Source organism: Diceros bicornis, chromosome 29 (genome assembly GCF_020826845.1).
Source record: "Diceros bicornis minor isolate mBicDic1 chromosome 29, mDicBic1.mat.cur, whole genome shotgun sequence".
Taxonomy (NCBI): Eukaryota; Metazoa; Chordata; class Mammalia; order Perissodactyla; family Rhinocerotidae; genus Diceros; species Diceros bicornis.
The window spans coordinates 37,489,815-37,509,890 of record NC_080768.1 but is presented as its reverse complement, the minus strand read 5'-3'; the positions used below and the strand labels follow the sequence as shown (position 1 = coordinate 37,509,890).

The window sequence follows — 20,076 nt, the reverse complement described above, 5'->3', positions numbered from 1 at the left end:
CTACATTATATCCATTTTAAAACATTTTCTGGCTCCTCTGACAAGGAGAACAGGGATCCATTCCGGCCAAGCTGGCCAAGCTGTGGGTGCTTACTATATTTTTGTTGCAGGAATGGATCAGGTACAAACACTGATTGCACTCTATGACTCCCCATGTGTGAGAAAGGGAGTTAACTAAGTTAAGCCATTCTGGAAAATCCTCATGTGAAGTTCGGAAGGGTAGATGAAGTATTCTGACAGACCACGCAATTCCTAGACCATGGCTTAATCATTTGTTTATTAGGAAGGCTTTCCAAGGGAACATCAATTGCATCCTCTGACCGCTCTCTGACAATGGGAAAAAGTATCAGGCAGTCATCTATCCTGGGCCCCTTTCTCAGTAACTCCCATCTGTTGGAGACTCCTATAGGTACAAACCCTCTTTTGCTGTGGGCCAGGGCGATGAACTGAGGAGGGAGCTCTGTGCTGAGTGAATAAAATAATGAATCCATAGTTTCTGATTTCCCCCAATGAGCAAACCAAGACTCAAAGCACTGACTGACAACTTGGAAGAGATCTTAGATGTGGTTTTTTTTCCCAAGGTGTTAAGTCAGGTGTTATTTTAACTGCAGACCTTAGAGTCTACATCTAAGAAAACTTTGATACGATTAAAATGATTAAACTAAGAAGTTTTCACCATGTAGCACAAGTGCCAAATAAATAGACAAACACATTTATCTGATCTGTGTAGATCAGATAAAAGTGATTTCTCAGAGGCCATGCCTTCCTGTCTTTCTGACTTACTAGCATATAAGTAATTGCCACTTTAAAGGCAAAAAGAGAAGTTTAGTTTCTCCTGGAGAAGCTGTCTAACCTAGTGGCTAGGAATGAAGGTTTTGAGAGCAAGCTTTTCTGGATTTGATTCCTAGCCTCATTAGCTGTGTGTCATTGGGCAATTTGGTTCATCTCTCTGTGCTTCAGTTTCATTGCTATGTATACATAGGTGCATTCATACGCACACGTGCTCTGGTGTCACAGTACTAATTAAGTGATTTAATACACAAAAAATACTTAGAAAATTGTCCGGTGAATAGTAAACACTCAATGAAACTTAGTTGTTATTATTATGATCCTAGTGAAACAAATATTATTAGTGAGCTATGTCACCTTTGCTGCTTGCATTTCTTCCATTACAGTGAGATGTCTTGAGATACCTTTGGCCAACCCTGTGCTGTAGAGGGATTTCTGAACTGAACTGATCCTACCTGCTCTAATGATGTTTACTTTCACCTCACATTAAATAATAAGAGTATTCTGAAGCTAAAAATCATCCTTTGGCAATCACGTTGACTCCAACTTTTGTTCTCCATGAAGGAGAAAGACATGAAGTTTGTGTAGTAATCTACTGGAAGAGTTATTACTCTCCACACTGTTGAGGATCATATCCCAGTTTCTTTTTAATTTGTTTCCCTTGTTATGGTCTTGCAATCAGAAAATAATGATAATATATGGCAAGAAAACTAAGTTAATACATGCTAATGTGACAAATAGAAAAGATATGCATTGTACTCTATTGAAAACAACAGAGGCAGAGTGTACAGCTATGAGTGTGTTGAATAAATTCAACCATTGTACTATGTTCAGCATCCAAGATGTGTTTCAAGTCCTTGAATAGAAAATAAGTTAAACATTTTCATTGTAAGTGTGAAGTATGATAGCTATTCTGGAGGAATAAGTTACTAAGTTTTCCTTCCAAGCAGTTTATCAATGTCTTTTAGGGATTCTAGATAGACAGAGAAAATGTGTCACTGACAGGCCCTATCAGAGGTAAGAAGCTTATTCCTAGGATGTGCAAAGAAGACTTTAGATCTTTAAGCAAGCTGTTTGCAAGGGTGGAGAAATAGGGTCATGGAGCAGAAGACCTCTTTTTAGCCTTCACTTTGATAATCTCAAAATATCATCACCAGCTGAGCCTCCCACCTGTCAAAACTCTTCTTCTTTCATTCTTAATTTATTCTGGTGTCATAGACGACTTTTGCAAATTTGATAGAAATTATAAATACTCCTCCCAGGAAAATGCACACACACACCACACATACACAAAATTCTGCACATTAACTGGTGGTTTTCATCAATGTTCTGATGTAAAAAATTCCTTTTTAATGGAGTGATTTTATACTATCTTTAGTAAATAAATCGATTAATATTTGAAAGCAGATTTGATCACTTAATTTTCTTTTTAAAAATGTATTATTTAAAATCCTGACTTCTAACTCTTCCAAAAGATTTTAGATCGTTCACTTGCTTTGTTTTACTATGATCAGCAGTTTCAGAAACCTTTGTAGATGTTTCTCAAATGCTTAATTTCTGGGGAATTTTTTTTCTTTCTTTCTGCTAGGAAAGTGCAGCAGGCATTGATGTATGCTGTCTTAAAAATATTTTATTATAATTTTATGAGGAAATAAGCAAGACGACTGTAATGTTATTCCTATACTGGTTTGTATTAAATAAACATTGGTAACCCACAGAGTCTTGATCATAATTCAGACTCTAACCCCAAAATATATTGTTTTGGGAGAAATAAATGTAAAAATATACATAGCTACTGTAGCCACAGAGGAAAAATTTCAAAAATATGCAGAGAAAAGACTTTTAAAACTCACTCTCAATGGATATATAAACAACAATGTTGATGAGTCAATCTATGAATTTCTATGTCTATATCTTATATTTTAAAGTTGGAACAGAGAAACTTCCTAGATATTTGACGTAAGAATTTGTTTTGAAAAGTGTGGCAATTAATGTAAAGCTACTCTAAAAGCACCTTTTACTCTCAGAGTAAAATCCTTAGAAAAGTTTGTAATAGTTTATAAAATTTTATAACAATAAAAATAGACCATCTTATTTTTTCTTTTGATACCAATCATCACAGACCAAGAGCAGCTAAGTTTATAATAATTTATTATGGTTGCACATCATTTGTTATGTATAATAAATTATAGAAACCATAACATCTTTATAAACTAGTATATCATATTCACTTCCTATTTCTTACTGCAGTAACTGTAAGGAATTTAATTCGATTATATTTTAGCATTAGTTAGAAGATAAAAAAATTATAAAATTTTTTCACAGTACTTTGGGTTTATAAAGGACCCCATTATTTTAAATTTTGTGCAACCAGTTTGAAACACATAAAAACCCTTTACAAACCAGAAGGTGGCGTACAGTTTTACTGAGCTGCTTAAAGTATTGCAGTTCCTTGAATTTGTAATTAACACCTATGTGGTGCACTTTTTCAGGCATTGTAATAAATGCAAATAAATAATCAATTACTCATCTCTAAAAATCTATACCAATAGACAACTTTGAAGCTTGGCAACATTCAAATGAAAGTTCCTTAAACAATTGGAGCGCAGTATTCTCTCTCTCCCTGTTCCCCCTCTCCCTCTGCCTCCCTCTACCCAATTTGGTTAAGGAAAAAAAGTTCAGGTTGAATTTAAGTCCTAGGGGCTGACAAAGAGACCCTGGCTGCAATTCCTCCCCAGCCATCGGTTATCTTCCGTTTCAGTTCTCGTTACATCTGTCCAGACTCCCCCTGACACCGGCATCAGTCGTTTCACACAGGGAGCGTTTTCAAAACCTTGCTGAAAGCATCTTGTTCTCCACTGTAACAGGACTGGCGTGAAATTAGTTGGAGTCTTTGTGACTAGTTCTGTTCCTTTCCAGCCTCCGGAGTCCTGACGGAAGAGAAGCTTGCAAGGCAGCAACAAAATGCTGCGTGTGTTAGGGTGTCACAAACTCACTTGGTCTTTAAATGTCCGTTCTTGAATAATGTTCTTATCCATTCTCTTGTCCTCAGTGAACCTTGATGGAATATTTCCGCAGTTTCAGAAATTGGAAGAGCTTGTCTTTCGTCCTCTTCTTCAGGGCCATCAGGGCTCGTGTTTTCTCCTCCAAATCCTGATCTATGGCAAAAATGATCTTAGCTCTCTCCTCTGCTTTCTTGTCCCCAGAGTTTTTGAAGAGCCTCTGTAGTGATTCTTGGTCTATGTTTTCAAAGATGTTGCCCACGGCTTTCTTCCTCGAGGCTGTGTCGAAGTGATAGCCGTGGATGGACGGGCTCACTCGCAGCGAGGTGGACATGGTGATGGCTTGGTGGCTTGGCTTTGCTTTCATCGATGTGGGGATCTTCAGGAATTCAGCTCCCGGATCTCCAGAGAGTCTGTAGCAAACTCATTCCGGGACTGCTATTTAAAGTGTGAACAAAAGCTCCGGGCTCAAATTACACCGGTGACATCAGAGTGATCTCAGGGAAGAATAATCACAGAAAAGTTTAACAGTTGAGTTGCCAATGTCCTGTTCTTGTGCAAAATGTTCCTAAAGGCTGTGTTTAGTGACGGGTCAGTGATATGGGGACTTCTTTTTACCTCACCTGTGGCGATAAGATTATACAGACTTGGATCCTTCTTTAAAAAATAGCTGAAACCAAGACACAAACAATGTGGCCTAGACTCTCAAAATCTTTTGAAACGGCAAAACAAAGGGTTCCGCTAAGCGCAGGAAAGTTTTAATTCCCAAGAAGTCATTAAAGTGTACTCTGAACATTGGGCAGCCCACACCTGTGCCCTTTGGACACCCCTGTCCAGGGCGACTCCAGGGCTGTGGAGGGAAAGCTTGACAATCACGGGCGTCATCTGGAGGACGTCTCATTGTGGACAGGGAGTTTACCCATGAAGCGCTGACATGACACAGCCCGAAACTCTGACGTTTCAGAGACTGTGTACAAGTGCTAATCAGCAATCACTGAATAAAATCATAATTTAATAATAATAATAATAATAGACAATATCTCCCTAGGCTTGTGTATATATCAACAACAATACCTATCAATTAAGTAGGGAGGAAAAGTTAATCAGGTGCTTTGTGTACATAGTACTCAAAAGGAATGAGTTGACATTTTCCTTTAATATTGATTTTGGCATCACGCAGACATAGTCAGAGCAATACCTTCTTGGGAAGGATTTAAATTTGTTCTTCCCACCTTCCACAGTATTCAGTCAGCTAGTGTCCCCACTGATGTATGGAGCACTTACATTCAACCAAATGATGTAGGTTAACTTCACAGGGCCCCGGAGTTTTCTCTTCAGGGACCTTCTGCCTGGCCCACTTTCTAGTACTCCAAGAAGCAGGGCTGGTCTTCATTTACCTTCATCTAGTCAAGTCAGATCTAGAAAATGCACAAAAGTAGAGAGTGTGGGGAAGGTACCTCACTAGAAAATTGAGGTAGAGACTGTTCTTATATATTCATTCATTTATTCATTCCTTCACTGATTTATTCAATCAATTTTTGTAAATGTTTACGTTTAGCTAGAACATTTTTAGGCATTAGAAATATAATAGTAAACCAAACTAAACCAAACAAACCAAACCAAACAACAACAACAAAAATCCCTACCTTAGCTTAATGGAGTTTACATTCCACTGGGAAATAGACAACAGAAAAATGTACGTTTATAATACAGATCATGTCAGAAAGTAGTACCTACTATGGATAAAAATGAAGCAGAGTTGTAACGCAGAGGATGGGGAGGGTTGAAATTCACATGGGATATTCAGGGGCAGCTTCTCTTAGTGTGACATTGTGCAAAGACCTGAAGGAGGTAAGGGAGTAAGCTGTGTAGACATCTGGAGGAAGGGCATTGTAGGCAAAGAGAACAGCAAGTGCAGAGGCCTGAAGATAGGAGTATGCATGGAGTGTGTGAAGAACAGCTGGGAGATCAGTGTGGTTGGAGCAGAGTCAGAGAAGAGTGGGAGGAGGTGAGGTCAGGGTGAGAGGGCAGTGGGAAGAGGGTGGGTTCAGACTGAGCACAACCTCGTAGGCTTTGTCATGGATTTAGCTTTTACTCTGTAGAAGATATGTAGACTTTGGAGAATTTGGAGCAGAGAAATGACATGATTTTACATATAATTTTAAAAAATAACTGTCATTTCTTAGTAGAGAATAGATTTTAGGGAGGCAGCAGGGCATAGGGAGCAAAAAGACTAGTTCGGAGACTTTCAGAATAATCCAGGCAAGAGACGATGGAGGTCTTCACTAGGGAAGTCATGCAGGTGGGGAGAAGTGGTCAGCATCTGGGCGTGTTGAGAAGGTTACATCAAAAGGGTGGCTGAAGGCTCCCCTGTGAGGAATGAAAGACAGACGGGAGCCCAGCACGATCTCCGTCCTGAAGGATGCTTCCTTGAAAGACGTTTCTAGTGAGCTGGTGCTCGACTCACCAACCATGGCAGCTGGCGCCTGTCCCAGTTTTTCCGCAGAACCCTATGTTCTGTGACTAGGACTGTGGATTTACTGGCATGTAGAGCACGCCTTGTGGCAGCCCATCTCTCTCACTATTAAAAAAAATTATTATTATGGCAACAAGGATTTTTACTGAGTTTTATTAAGTGCCAAGAAATTGACATAATCCATCTTAGTTGCTGTCATTACTCAAGGCTTTGTCAACCTTCTCAGGCTGTGGCTCTTTCTTGAAGTGATTCTTATATAGTTCATGCTTTTTAGCCCCTATTCATTAATTACTCCCAAGTTTTGATTCCCAGTCTATCCCTGTCTTCTGAGGTATAGACTCATATGATACAAATATCTGTTCAGTTATAAAAATCAGAAACCCAGCTATAATCTTTGATATCCTTGATATCTCCTTCTCTTTCTCCTCCATCTAAATTTGTCCCCTATATATATCTCTCACTGAATTCTGTCGATTCTATCTACAAAATATTTCTCAGCTCTATCTATTTTCTCTCCATTTTCGCTGCCACTATTTAGGCAAGCCTCCTTGTGGTGGATGCTGCGATGCACAACTTGGAACTTCAAGATTTCCCCGAAATGCTCAGCGGTCAGCCCCTTCAGGGATTGCCACCACTGAAGAAGGTCACTCCCCTTCCTGGCGCAGCTGTATCTAGTGACTGAGCAACACAAGGATGTAAAAGCCCGCTCTTTCGCCCCAACTCTGAGGGGTCACTCACACTTCAGAGCATCCTTTAGGGTCAGCTGAGACCTCCTTCTGCCCAATCCTGTTTATTTCCCATTTGCAGGCATTGATCCCAAGAGCACTCCATAATAAATTACCTTCCTGCTGATCTTCATCTCGGAGTTTGCTTCCTTGGGAGCCCAGGATGTGACACCCCATCTTCTCTCCCTTAGACTATGACTGAACCTCTTTCCCGGCATTCTCGCTTGCCCTCCATTCTCTACAGAGCACCCAGAGCAGTATTTCCTAAGAAGCAATTTGCTCAGACCACTCTTGCTGTTACTCTTAGGATAAGCCCCCAAATCTTAACATAACCTTTTGAGCACGACCTGCTCTGGTCCCTGACTGCTTCTGCAGCATCATGATCTACGACTCTCCACCCATGCCTTTATGCCTCCAATTCCTTGAATGCACCATGCTCATTTTTGTCCTGAGTCTTTGCACATACTTTTCCTTTTTCTGGAATGTTCTTCTCTACTTTTTACTTCAAGTAGTCATAAAATTTCAACTAAAAGCTACTTGCTCAAAGAAGACTTCTCTGATCCTTCTAGATTAGATCAGGTCTCCTTGCCAAACGTACCCTTTACTATTACTTAGTGGCACTCACTACAGTTTTCAAATATACATTTATTTTTGTGATTATTCTTTTCAAGTCTATCTCCACCAAAAGCAAGGATCAAATTTACCTTTCTCATTAATGTATCTAAAGCTCCTAGATGACTTAGTGTGTTTTCATAGAGTGTTAAATAACAATGTAATTTAAATAGAATATTCTATTTAAACCCTATGCAGTAGGAACTATTGCAATCTTCGTGTTACAGATAAGAGAACTGAGCCAATGACAATTTACTCCCCGTTGTATGCTAAATAATGACTCTAAAATATCCATGTTCTGATCCTTGAAACCTATGAATATAGATAAAAAGGAACCTTATATTGCAAAAGGGACTTATATGGCAAAAGGAAATTTGCAGGTGTAACTAAGTTAAAGATCTTGAGATGTGGAGATTATTTTGGATTATCTAGGTTGGCCCATACAATCATAACAGTCCTTATTATAGGGAAGCAGGAGTCAGAGGAGAGAGAAGATGCTAAATTGCTAGCTTGGAAGATGGAGGAAGGGGCCAAGAGCCAAAGATATAGGTAGACTCTAGAAACTGGAAGAGGCAAAGAAACAGATTGTCCCCTAAATCCTTGAGAAGGATTGTATCACTACAGACTTGTTAGACTTCTGTCCTCCTGGACTGTAAGAAAATGAATTTCTGTTGTTTTAAGCCACTAAATTTGTGGCAATTTGTTACAGTGGCAATAAGAAACTAATTCACCCCACAAATCCTTCAGCTATGGTAAGACAGCTTGAGCCCAGGGCTATTTGACTCCACGATTTTAGGCTATACTGTGTTGCTCTCAAATCAACTCCAAGCTGTGCCTTCAAAAAGCCTGAGTAATGTTTTGACGTGACCTTGAGCAGCTCTCCTTGAGGACTGCCTGAAAGCCTTCAGATGAATTTGAGAGATTAAGGAGTTTCAAAATTATTTAGAGGACAAGACCATCCACGGGGAAACAATGTCAGTTTCCGTTTCCCAGAAATGTGACACGAGCCTTAAGGTTATGATTTGCTGGTGCTCTTTGCCAAAGGTAACTCCACATGTGCTTGCAAAGCCTTTTACTCCTGTCACCCTGTTCTTTCCCTTCTTTGTCTAAATACTTTCAGTGAATGATGTGGACAACAGGATCTGAAAAGATTCGAGATTCACAAATTGCCTGTCACAGGACCATATCAAATAGGCAACTTACAGAATTTTTGCTTTCTGCAGTAAAGACAGGAGATAATGAAGGCTGTTTAAAGAAGCAGCTTCTGGACTACTGTGTTTTCTTCTGGGCATCATTTTTCTAGTATTTTTCCATCATACAAAGAGATTGAATGTTTGCCAGTAATCAGGCACAGTTTTGTGCCTGATGAAGAAATTTCAGAAAACAAAGGAAAGGAAGAAAACTAGCATTTATTAAGTGACTTGTATACCTAATTTTCTACACATATTATCTAAATGACTCTTCATAACAATACTGGAGATAGATATTATTGACCTCCATTTTCAGCACAAATAAGGAATTGGGCTAAACAACCTGCCCAAGTGATGAACCTGAATTCATTTCCAGAATTTTTTTATTCCCAAAATCTCCTCCGGGAAGGTTTTTCTGCGTCTTTGCTGGGTTACTTGTCTCTTCGGTTTGCATCACCAGTACTCCAGGTTTACCTTTTTTGATGAAAAATTATGACATTTTAATTTACATCTTTAAAGCACAAAAGATGTAAAGGTAGATTGGCTGGTACACAGAATGCATCCCATGAATATTTATTGAATTGTTACATGAATAAGTGAAAGAAAGTAAGCACACAGAATTTACTTTAATGTTGCCTTTCTGTACCAATTTATCTCCCTGGCAATTTCCCCAATATGAATACAGAAGCCAGCCACCGGAAATTTGTACCTTAAACTTCAACTGAATTATCCCTGGGTATTTTTGTTTTAAAAACAAAAATTTTGAGAGGCCGGCCCGGTGGCACGAGCGGTTAAGTGTGCGCGCTCTGCTGCAGCGGCCTGGGGTTCGCCAGTTCAGATCCCAGGTGCGCACCGACGCACAGCTTGTCAGGCCATGCTGTGGCGGTGTCCCATATAAAGTGGAGGAAGATGGGCACGGATGTTAGCTCAGGGCCAGTCTTCCTCAGCAAAAAGGAGGAGGATTGGCATAGGATGTTAGCTCAGGGTTAGTCTTCCTCACAAAAAATAAATAAGTAAATAAGTAAATAAATAAATAAATAAAATAAAAACAAAAACTTCAGGACCGGCCCGGTGGTGTAGCAGTTAAGTTCACACCCTCAGCTTCACCAGCCTGGGGTTCACCGGTTCGGATCCTGGGTGCAGACCTCTTCACCACTCATCAAGCCATGCTGAGGTGGCATCCCACAGAGAGCAACTAGAACGATATACAACTATGATATACAACTATCTACTGGGGCTTTAGGGAGAAAAAAGGAAAAGAGGAGGAAGATTGGCAACAGATGTTAGCTCAGGGCCAATCTTACTCAATAAATAAATAAATAAATAAATAAGTCCTAAAAATAAAAGTTTCATACTGCATTACAGTATACAAAGTGCTTTCACATATATTATCTCATTTGGCTTTCACAACATCATCAGTATTATTATCTCTATTTTACAGGTGAGAAAACTGAGTATCACAGAAGTTAAATAAGTTTCCCCAAATTTTGGAGCTAATTAAATGACACAGCTGGCCCTTGAACTCTCGTTTTCTGATCTTAAGTTCTATGTCTTTTTCTATCATTGTGCAGCTTCCTGGTTATGCTCATTATCTATGCACTATCTGCTGTAGTTTCAAAACTCTACCACCACTTCATTTTTCTTTTCATATATTTATTCCACAGTTTATAGACCTGCTCACAAATAAATTGTTGAATGCTACTATGTGTCAGATACAATGCTATATGCTTGAGGACTACATTGTGGGAAACGGACCGGGTCCTTGTACTTGTGGAACATGAGGTCTGGGGAAGAAAAGAGACTGGAGATAAGTAAACACAGAAAGATATGAAGAAAATTTTTATGTCTCAGAAAATGAAAAGCATGAGGTGATATAAAGGAGGAAACAATGTGAGGCTTCCTTTAAACTGTTCAAGTCATGAAAAGCTTTCCTGACAAAGAAATGTTTAAGCTGAGACTTGAAGTAAATGTTGAAATTAACCAGCAGAGGAGCACAGCAAGGAGATTTGGATGCGGAAGGAAATCCTGTGCAAAGGGCCTGAGGTGAGAATGAGTTTGAAGGGCAGGAGACAGACGCACAAAGACAATGCAAGTGGAAAACGGAAACCAATGAGGAGAGGAGAGGAAGACGATGCTAGATTGGTAGGCAGGGGCCAAATGATGTCGAGTGCTGGAGGCCATGTTAAAGATTTAAAATTTTATCCTAAGTGCAATGGGCAGTCTTTAAAAGGTTACAAGCATGGAAGAGGAACTGCTGGGGTTTTTATTTAATTTTTTAAATTACCTTGGCTGTTGGGCCATCAAAGATATCAAGTAAGGAGAACAATTATGTTTCAGATAGTACGCTATTATTCTAAATGTATTTTGGAAATAAACAAAAGGGACTTGACGCTGAATTGAATAGGCAATGGGGTAAGGGTAATGAAGGGTAATTGAAAGGCGATGGGGTCACCTGGGTGGCTCCCAGGTGAAGTCTTGGGCTCCTTGATGGGGAAGGCTGGGATGGGGAGGGTGAAAGTGGAGAGGATTTGGGAGTAAGATCAAGAGTACAGTTCTGCACACATCAATCTGAAATGCCTAAGAAACAGCCAGGAAGATAGTTGAATATATGAATCTACAACTCAGAGGAGAAGTCTTTATTCTTTCTCGGTAATGATTGTCAAGAAATCAACATTGACTGTAGCTTTCTTTACACTACTTATGCATAAGCCCAAAACCCAGAACAATGCCTGGCACAAAATAAACTTTAAATAAATGGTTTTAGAATTATTTTACGTAAGAAAAATATTGGAGCCTAGAGAGGGCTAAGTAACATACAAAGATGAAACAGCTGGTCAGTGGCCATGGTATTTCTTTTCAGCTGATATTCAAATCTCCTCCATATTTCTACACTTGGAAACTGAAATGCCAAACATTCTCTCTAGTAATTGTTTTGAGGGTCTTTATTATATTCCATATTTTCATTAAAAACCTATTCCAGATTTCCACTCCCTCTATAGTTGTGGTTAATCTCTTTTAAAAATTAACGAGCAAACATTTTTCTTTCAGTAAATTTTATTAAATGTATTTTCAATCTTTGTTCCTGATGAAAAAGAATGGTAGTTTTATTTAGAAACTTTGATTCTGACATTTATTTTTGATGATAGAAAGGAACTAGTTACGAATTCTGAAGCAATAAAAATTTCAATAAAAGCCCCGAGGAAACGCATTTTCAAAACTTTTCAGTCAAAATAGGGGGCAAAATTCACAACTTTATTGAAAAGAGTTACAGCCAAAACCATTTTTTAAAAGTGCTTCTTTTTAAAGGATGCTTTTGCATGTGAGATAAAACAGCTGTCTTTGCTTAAGCCATCACTCTAGATTTGCAATGTTTCCTAAAAAAGGAACTGAAGATAAGCTTTTTCTTTTTTTAAATTTTAATTAGCTGTTCAGATTCAGATACTGAGTCCCTGGTATTTATAGCTTCTTTAAAAAGAAAAAAGTTGTGAACATAAACTAACATGTTTTTCTCAGGAAGTGAACATGAGCTATTTATATGTATTTATAGTAGCATGTGTGTTTCTAAAATCTATGACTAAAGCCAAAATAAGTCTTCATGAACCATGTCCTCCTCCTCCTGGCTGCCACCCACTCAGTGCGTGCTTCTGACTGAGAGCTGTGACACGGGCATATTTCAGTCATTCTCAGAGTGGAGCTACTAGAGGAAAGGAGAACTCCTGACATGTGCTGCCCAGATTTTGTCAGTAGTGTTGCAAATGATGCGTGTGGCCACTCCGAAAGCTCCTCCTCTATTTTCTTTTCCTGAGCAGGGTACAGTCGCTTCTGGCTCCTCTCTCTGCAGAGTGACCTAATTCTGTATGACTTTTCAAGAACCATATGCAGCCCAAACTTGTGAGGGGCACAGAGAAATCTGGTCAGCGGAGGTTCTCAAAGCCACTGAGGGAACAGTTGGTGCCCTGGAATTCTTCATGAGGTGAAGCAAATTCCTAGCAGGGACAGCGCATCTCAGTTGAAGTATTGAAGGGTTATTATGTGGAAGAAAAGTAAGGCTTGTCTGAAAAGTGCCCAGAGATAGAAGTAAGGCCAATACAATAAGTTCCAGGAAGACAGATTTTGACTCAGTACAATTAAAGGCCTTTATTCAATGAGAGAATAATCAGTGAGAACATTCAAGTACAGTCAGGACGAGCACTTAGTAAACACACTGTAGAGGCACGTAAGCAGAGGGAATAGACCAGTGCCTACTTTTATTTATTTTTTTGCTCTTGATCTATAGCCTGTGTCATTAAGTTACACACACATATAAAAGTGTGTAACATTTTTGTTTCAGTTATTATACACAAGAACATATATATGTCAGAGATATATATAAATAATGTATATATATCACTGAAACACACATTTCAAAAAGACAGCTAAACTTACTGGCTTTATGCACTAAGTTTTCCATTCTATTATATTCTATCCTCTTGTCTTCTAAAAATGGCTGGTCATAACCCATTAAACTGATTCCATAGCTTCACTAATGAGTCACAACTTGCGGTTTGAAAACCACTGGACTAGATAATTTTAACAACCCTTCCAATGCTGAGCAGAGGAGATAGTGCTCCTTTTCTTCAGTGAAATTTTCCATAATTGCTTGTTGCTGCTGCTGTTGTTTTTGACAATTGTGTATAAGAAAGACCTTCAACACAGTCACCCTGGCATAACAGACAGTCCAGCACTTCTACCATCACTATAATCATTCTGGAAATTGTTTTTTTTTAAATGTCTCTAGAACTGGATTGTAGAACCACATAAAAATATCTCAGTAGTTTAGATCATACAGGAATTCATTCATTCAATCTTTTATTTATTCAGTAAAATATAACTTTATTTCAAAAGCCTCCCATTCACTTTGCTATGACCTAAAGAAATAAATACTATATATGTTTATTAGCCCTGTTTGCCACTCCCCCAAACATCCCCAAGTGTTCCTTCTTCCATTTATATGGGGATAAGGAGATAGGAGCTGGAGGACGAAGGTAGGAAGAAGGGAACCATGACAGATGTTGGCGACGTTGCATATCGGATGGAGGTCATGAATAGCCTTGGGTGAAAGTTGACGAAGTGGATCCAGACACCCAAGACACTCAGCAGGCACCGACTTTTGAATGCACGGAGTGAAGAAGTGACGCTCAGCTGAGGTACTACTTGCTGACACGTGACTATGAGAGTTCCTAAAATATTGGAAAAAGTGCACAACTCCTATAAAATCTAAGCTTGTATCTCTAGAGGTAAACCTACTTTTCTGCTTAAGTATGTCAAACCCATGTTTTTAGACAGCCTGGAAAGGAAGGAAAAGTAGCTGTTAGCATATTCATGTGTTTCAGGATCATTCAGCGATTAGCACTAGATGAGAATTTATTATGGATTTTATGTCTCAAATGGAGAGGAAGTGGATCATGGTCCCTGAACTTTGTCTGTTTTTGGCTTGAACATTGATAAATTGGTCCATGGTCATCGAACAATACTGACAAATGTTTACTGAGTCTTTTAGAGTGTATTAACTCTCCTATAATTTTTCTTTTTAAAAAGCTCCTGACATCAACTTCCTATGTTGTCTTTCGTCTTTTTCTTTTCAAGGTATGGTATTCTACACATGCTCTCAAATCTTGCTAAATGTTATTTCCAGTTAATTACGTTCTGAGTTTTACTGTGCATTAAATAATTCCTCTAGTGATAAAAATGAATTCAACTAAAATGCTGGCAAAGCCATGCCATCTGTCCTATCTTATAGATTGTGTGACCAGAATGGCACCATCAAACCCATTTAACAGATTAGACTCAGGAAGTTGAGGCAGTTCTCTGAGGGGCATAATCTGTGTTCTGGTGGCTCAGCAAGGGTTAAAACAAACCAATGGCTGATCTCCTTCAAGTTTGGGTAGTGGGCAGAGTTAGTCCTGAGTGTCTCAGACTCCTCCTCCTTCTTCTCTCCTTCCCTTTCATTCAGACTTACTCTGCAACAGAACTGAGAATCAGCACTTTGCACTTTAAGGCAAATAAGAAGAATTTTCTGTGGTACCTGTTAGAGAGGAGCTTTGCATTTGTCATGTTTCTCCACTAGCACAATGCAGACCTTCAGCTTCCTGCAGTTGATGAAAGCTCACAGCCAGCTCTCCTTCCCAGACACAACTTCTACTCAGCTGCTTAACTATTGATTCCTGCAGGATTAGACACCTGACCAATAGCAGTTATCAATAAATCACAAAGTATATGTAGAGGGCCTACTAAGTGATGCCTTCGTGTTTTTGACTTTTAAAAGAAACGTGCGTTGCCCTGTGGTGAGTTACGCTCACTTGAACTATGGCACTTCTCTATCTCCAGTTCCCAGCTCATTTCCAGCTCTCTGTTTGTCTAACCTTAAAGGCACTTCAGAACGCCGAGTTCCCGGACTTTCCTCTGGTCTAGTCCTGCTCCGTGTCCCAGAGGCACTGCAGTTCTTGGCATGCTTCTTCACCCCAGCTCCTGATCCAGGAGGAAGGAGGGAAGCAGAGCCAGAGGCTTCTCCCTGAGTCCCAAATCCCTGGGGTTGCAGGAAAGGTTCAAGCTTTGTGAAAACGGAATCTGGCTGCTCTGGCATCCTCACCTTCCTTCCTCTTTGTACTCCTGTCAGGAAGTCACTGATATAAGATGACACTTAAAAAAAAAAAGGAATAGAAATGCTGTCCAAATCTCAAGCTTAGTGCACAGTTTTCTGCTTGCCTAGAATCCTAGAATCCAGGAAAACCGTGGGGATGGCATCAGATCGCACCATCTGTTGAATAGGTGTTTTGAGAATGGCCTTGTTATTGGGCCTCTTACACTAAAACCAAATACCATAATCACAGCCCGAGAAGGGCTGTAGTCTTTTAGAAAAAAGATGTGGGATAAGGCAGAGTACTAGGCTGCTGGGCTCACACCCTATCTCTGCAAGTTTACTATTGTTTCTCTGAGGCCTGAGTGGCTGCAGTGGACCCAGGACAGTTTTTCAGAGAGCACCTCCCCCCAGAACTGCAAGAGACAATGAGATGTCTCACTGTCTGTCTCCTGCCTCTGGCTCAGACCACACAGTCATCATTTTAAGCAGGCGAATAGAAAGTTCTCCTAACTTTAACTTTGTCCCTATACCCCTGGGTATTGCTTCTCTCTTATTTTTATTTTGATGATATCAGTGGGACAGGGGGAATTGGTTTCTTTTTTAGAAAAATTCTGGAGAAAAGTTAAAGTCTGAAAAATTACTGTCTGGAATTTAACACTAGATAGATGATTACCATAAATAATCAGCATCTGGCATGCAGAGCTCCAAATCTGGGTAGAGGAAACAGGGAAGGAAAGTCATATTTCATGAGTCCCTTCCTTCCAGGCACCATTCATACACTTGACAAATCATCACCAGAGTCCTGTGAGATAGGTAGTCGGATATGTGTGGAAACTGAGGTTTATTTAATAATTAAATGCACAGGGTCTCAGTTTTTGCTTGGATCTACCTGAATCCAAAACCATCATTTTCCTCCTGGACTACCACAAAAGTGTCTTTGCTATTCTCATGCTCAACATCTAGAATGTTTCTTTTAAAGCATGAATCTAATCATAATTTTCCCCTGGATAGAATCTTCCAGCAGCTTCCCATTGAATAGAATAAGAGCTGAACTTTTTATGTGAGCTTGCAGAGATCACTGTAATTTGGTCCCTGCTCACATATATGGCCTTGTTTCTCTCTCCCTCTCGGGCTCTCTCTCTCCCTCTCTTCCTGTCTCTCTCTCTCTCTCTCTCTCTCTCTCTGTTCCCTTTATCCACACTGGCCTTTCTGCCCCTTTATGTGTTAAGAGTGCTCCAGCTTTAAGACTTTTACACTGCCCTTTGCATAGAATCATTTTCCTCTCAGGCTGCCGTGTGCATTCCTTTTTCTCATCAGTCAGATTCCATTTCCAACATCCTCTTCCCACAGGGCCTTCTTTTAGCATTTATTGTGCATTGAATTGTGTCCCCCATAAAGCTATGTTGAAGTCCTAACTGCCAGAGCCTGTGAATATGACTTTATTTGAAAATAGAATCTTTGGGAAAATAATCAAGTTAAGATAAGGTCATACCAGACTAGGGTGGGCCCTAATCCACTGATGGTACCCTTATAAGAAAAGGGAAAATTTGGACACAGACACACAGGGAAGAAGGCCATGTGGAGACTAAGGCAGAGATTGCAGCGATGCGTCTAACAAACCAAGGAACGCCGGCAATGACCAGAAACTAGAAGAGGCAAGGAAGGATCCTTCCCTAGAGCCTGCAGAGGCAGCGTGGCCCTGCCAGCATCTTGACTTCAGATTTCCACCCTCCAGAATTGTGAGAGGATACATTTCTGCTGTTTTGCACAACTCAGTTTGTGATCATTTGTATAGCAATGCTGGAAATTGATACAGAATTTAATCAAAAGTTCGCCCAACTAACTCTCTATCCCATAACCCTATTTTATTTTATCCATAGCATTTATCAGTCTCTGAAATTACTATTATGTTATTATATATGTAACTAATAGATACAATTATAATACTTATACCTACATATTTATATTTATAATATTTATATCTATACATATGTATACTATATGGATACTGGAAAGCAAAAAAGTATCTATCTGGCTCACTCAACACCTAAAGGATTGCAGTATATAACAAGGCCACATAAGTATCTGTTGAATGAATACATGAACTTTGTGAGTGCTCTAATAGAGCTATGCTCAGATCATCTCTGAACAATGCTGCAACCCCTTTCCTCACTGAAGGCCAGGTTATCTCAAATACAAAATCTTATTTCAGTACTTCATTTGATAAATCTAATTTTGTGAGCACTGAATTCAAATTCTGTTCCATTTATTCAAACTCCCAAAGGGATGATGAAAGTTATAAAGATGTGATTTTGAATCTGTTGAAAGGATATATAACATATGTTTCAATGTGATTCCTATAGCAAACGTCTGGATTTCAAACAATAACAACTAGTTAATCCCCAAAGAATTGAGAAGGCAAATTAAATCAAATATATCAGGTGAAAAGATCCAATTAATTTACTTTTAGCTGTCCCCATTACTTAAGAACTGAAACAGGAGTTTCCCAAACAACTGTGCTTTTTCCTATGACTTGGTAAAAATAAGTTCATTTTTGAATCTCAGTTTAGATTTGGCTAAATTGAGTGTGGCAGTTTGTGCTCTAATGCATCATGTGATCTGCTTAATTGAGTTTATACTGATGTCACTTTCTGTTTCCTAAGTATAAAGCCTCGGAAGTGTGTTTCAAATCATAGATGAGTCCTAATGCAAAAAAATCAAGTGTGTTCCAGTGGGTGAAGCTCAGGTTCAAGAATCAAAACTCTCTGATTTCTGTCACAATGCACCACATAATCACTGGTAATTAACCCTAATTTTTTGAGCATGACATATTGTTTTTCACGTCATTGGTTTTCTTTTAAAAAAATTATCATAAAAGTAGAGGTTTATAACAAAAATTTAGAAAATACAAAAACTATAATGCCAAAAATATAAATCAGTCACTGTCTTAGCAGCCTCAAATGACAACTGTTAACATATTAGTTTACTTTGTTCCAGTTGGTTTTGTGTGCACATATTCATAAAAATTATATGCATGGAAATATGGATGTGTTTCTTACAAAACTAAGAACATGTGGTATACAATAAACCATTTTTGTATCCTGCTTTCTTTTGGGGCTATATAAATATCAGTTTCTTTTATTTACATTTTTTGTGAATTTTTTTTGTGTGTGACAATGACCTTAAATGGCTCCCCAACATTTAATCATGTAAATACACTATAAATTAACAAGCAATGTATTGTTGAAAATTTAATCTATTGCTAATTTATAAATGATGTTTCGGTAAGTATTCTTGTCCATAAATCTTTGGTATATCACTGATTATTTCCTCAAGGTGAATTCATATAGGTGGAATTGTAGGGTCAAAGGATATGAACACTTTTAAGGCTTTTGCACCAATTCACCATTCTTTCCAGAAGTATTTTTATAATCCCTCTACACAGACAGCATACACATATATACTTAATTTCTAACTAAGTAAAAATGGAATTTCATTGTTTTAATATTCTTTTTTGAATAATAACAAGATCAAATACTTTCTATGTTTATATGCTCTTTGTATTCTTTTTTCTACCTACTCATCATACATTTTAAAATCGTTATCTTTTGGATTGTTAATATTTCTCTTACTGATTCACATTATATTAAATACATATTAAATGTATTAACCCTTTGAAAAACATTTTGCAAGTGCTTTGGTTAGTTTATTGTTTGTCTTATAATTTTATTCTTGATGTTTCTTAGGTACATATTTTTTTAAAGTCTACAGTAGGAAATACAAATTAAAACAACAACGAGATACCACTACATATCTCTTAGAATGGCCAAAACCCAGAAAAATGACAATACCAAATGCTGGCAAGGATGTGGATCAAAAGGAACTCTCATTTATTGCTGATGGGAATGCAAAATTGTACAGCCAGTTTGGATGACAGTTTGGCAGTTTCTTACAAAACTAATGCTTTTACCATATGATCCAGCAATAATGCTTCCTGGTATTTATCCAAAAGAGTTGAAAACTTATGTCCTTACAAAAATCTGCACAGGGATGTTTAAAGCAGCTTTTTTCATAATTGCCAAAATTTGGAAGCAACGAAGATGTTCTTGATAGGTGGATGGATAAATAAACTGTGGTATATCCAGACAATAGAACATTATTCAGCACTAAAAACAACAGATATCTAGCCATGAAAAGACATGGAAGAACTTAAAAAGCATATTACTAAGTGAAAGCAGCCAATCTGAAAAGGCTACATCCTGTATGATTCCAACTATACGATATTCTGCAAAAGGCAAAACTATAGAGATGGTAAAAAGATCGGTGATTGCCAGAGTTTGGAGGGAGAGGAAGGATGAATAGATGGAGCACAAGATTTTTGGGGCAGTGAAAATACTGTTTATGCTACAGCGTCATAATGGAGGATACATGTCATTATACATTTGTCCAAACCCATAGTAGGTACAACATCAAGAGTGAGCTGTAATATAAACTATGAGCTTTGGGTGATTATGATGTGCCAATGTGGGTTCACTAATTGTAAAAAATGTGCCACTCTAGTGGGGGATGTTGATAATGGGGGAGGCTGAGCATGTGTGGGGGTAAAGGATATGCGGGAAATCTCTGTACCTTCCCCTTAATTGGGCTATGAACCTAAAACCAC

The 20,076-nt window shown here is 38.7% G+C and overlaps 1 protein-coding gene across 1 annotated transcript; it reads right to left on the bottom strand.

The window, feature by feature from the left end:
• Window positions 1-2,401: 2,401 nt before the first annotated feature.
• Window positions 2,402-4,185, bottom strand: TCIM (transcriptional and immune response regulator). Its single transcript, XM_058525403.1, has one exon. The coding sequence runs from the start codon at window positions 4,156-4,158 to the stop codon at window positions 3,838-3,840; it is 321 nt and encodes a 106-aa protein (XP_058381386.1). The 5' UTR covers window positions 4,159-4,185; the 3' UTR covers window positions 2,402-3,837.
• Window positions 4,186-20,076: the final 15,891 nt, after the last annotated feature.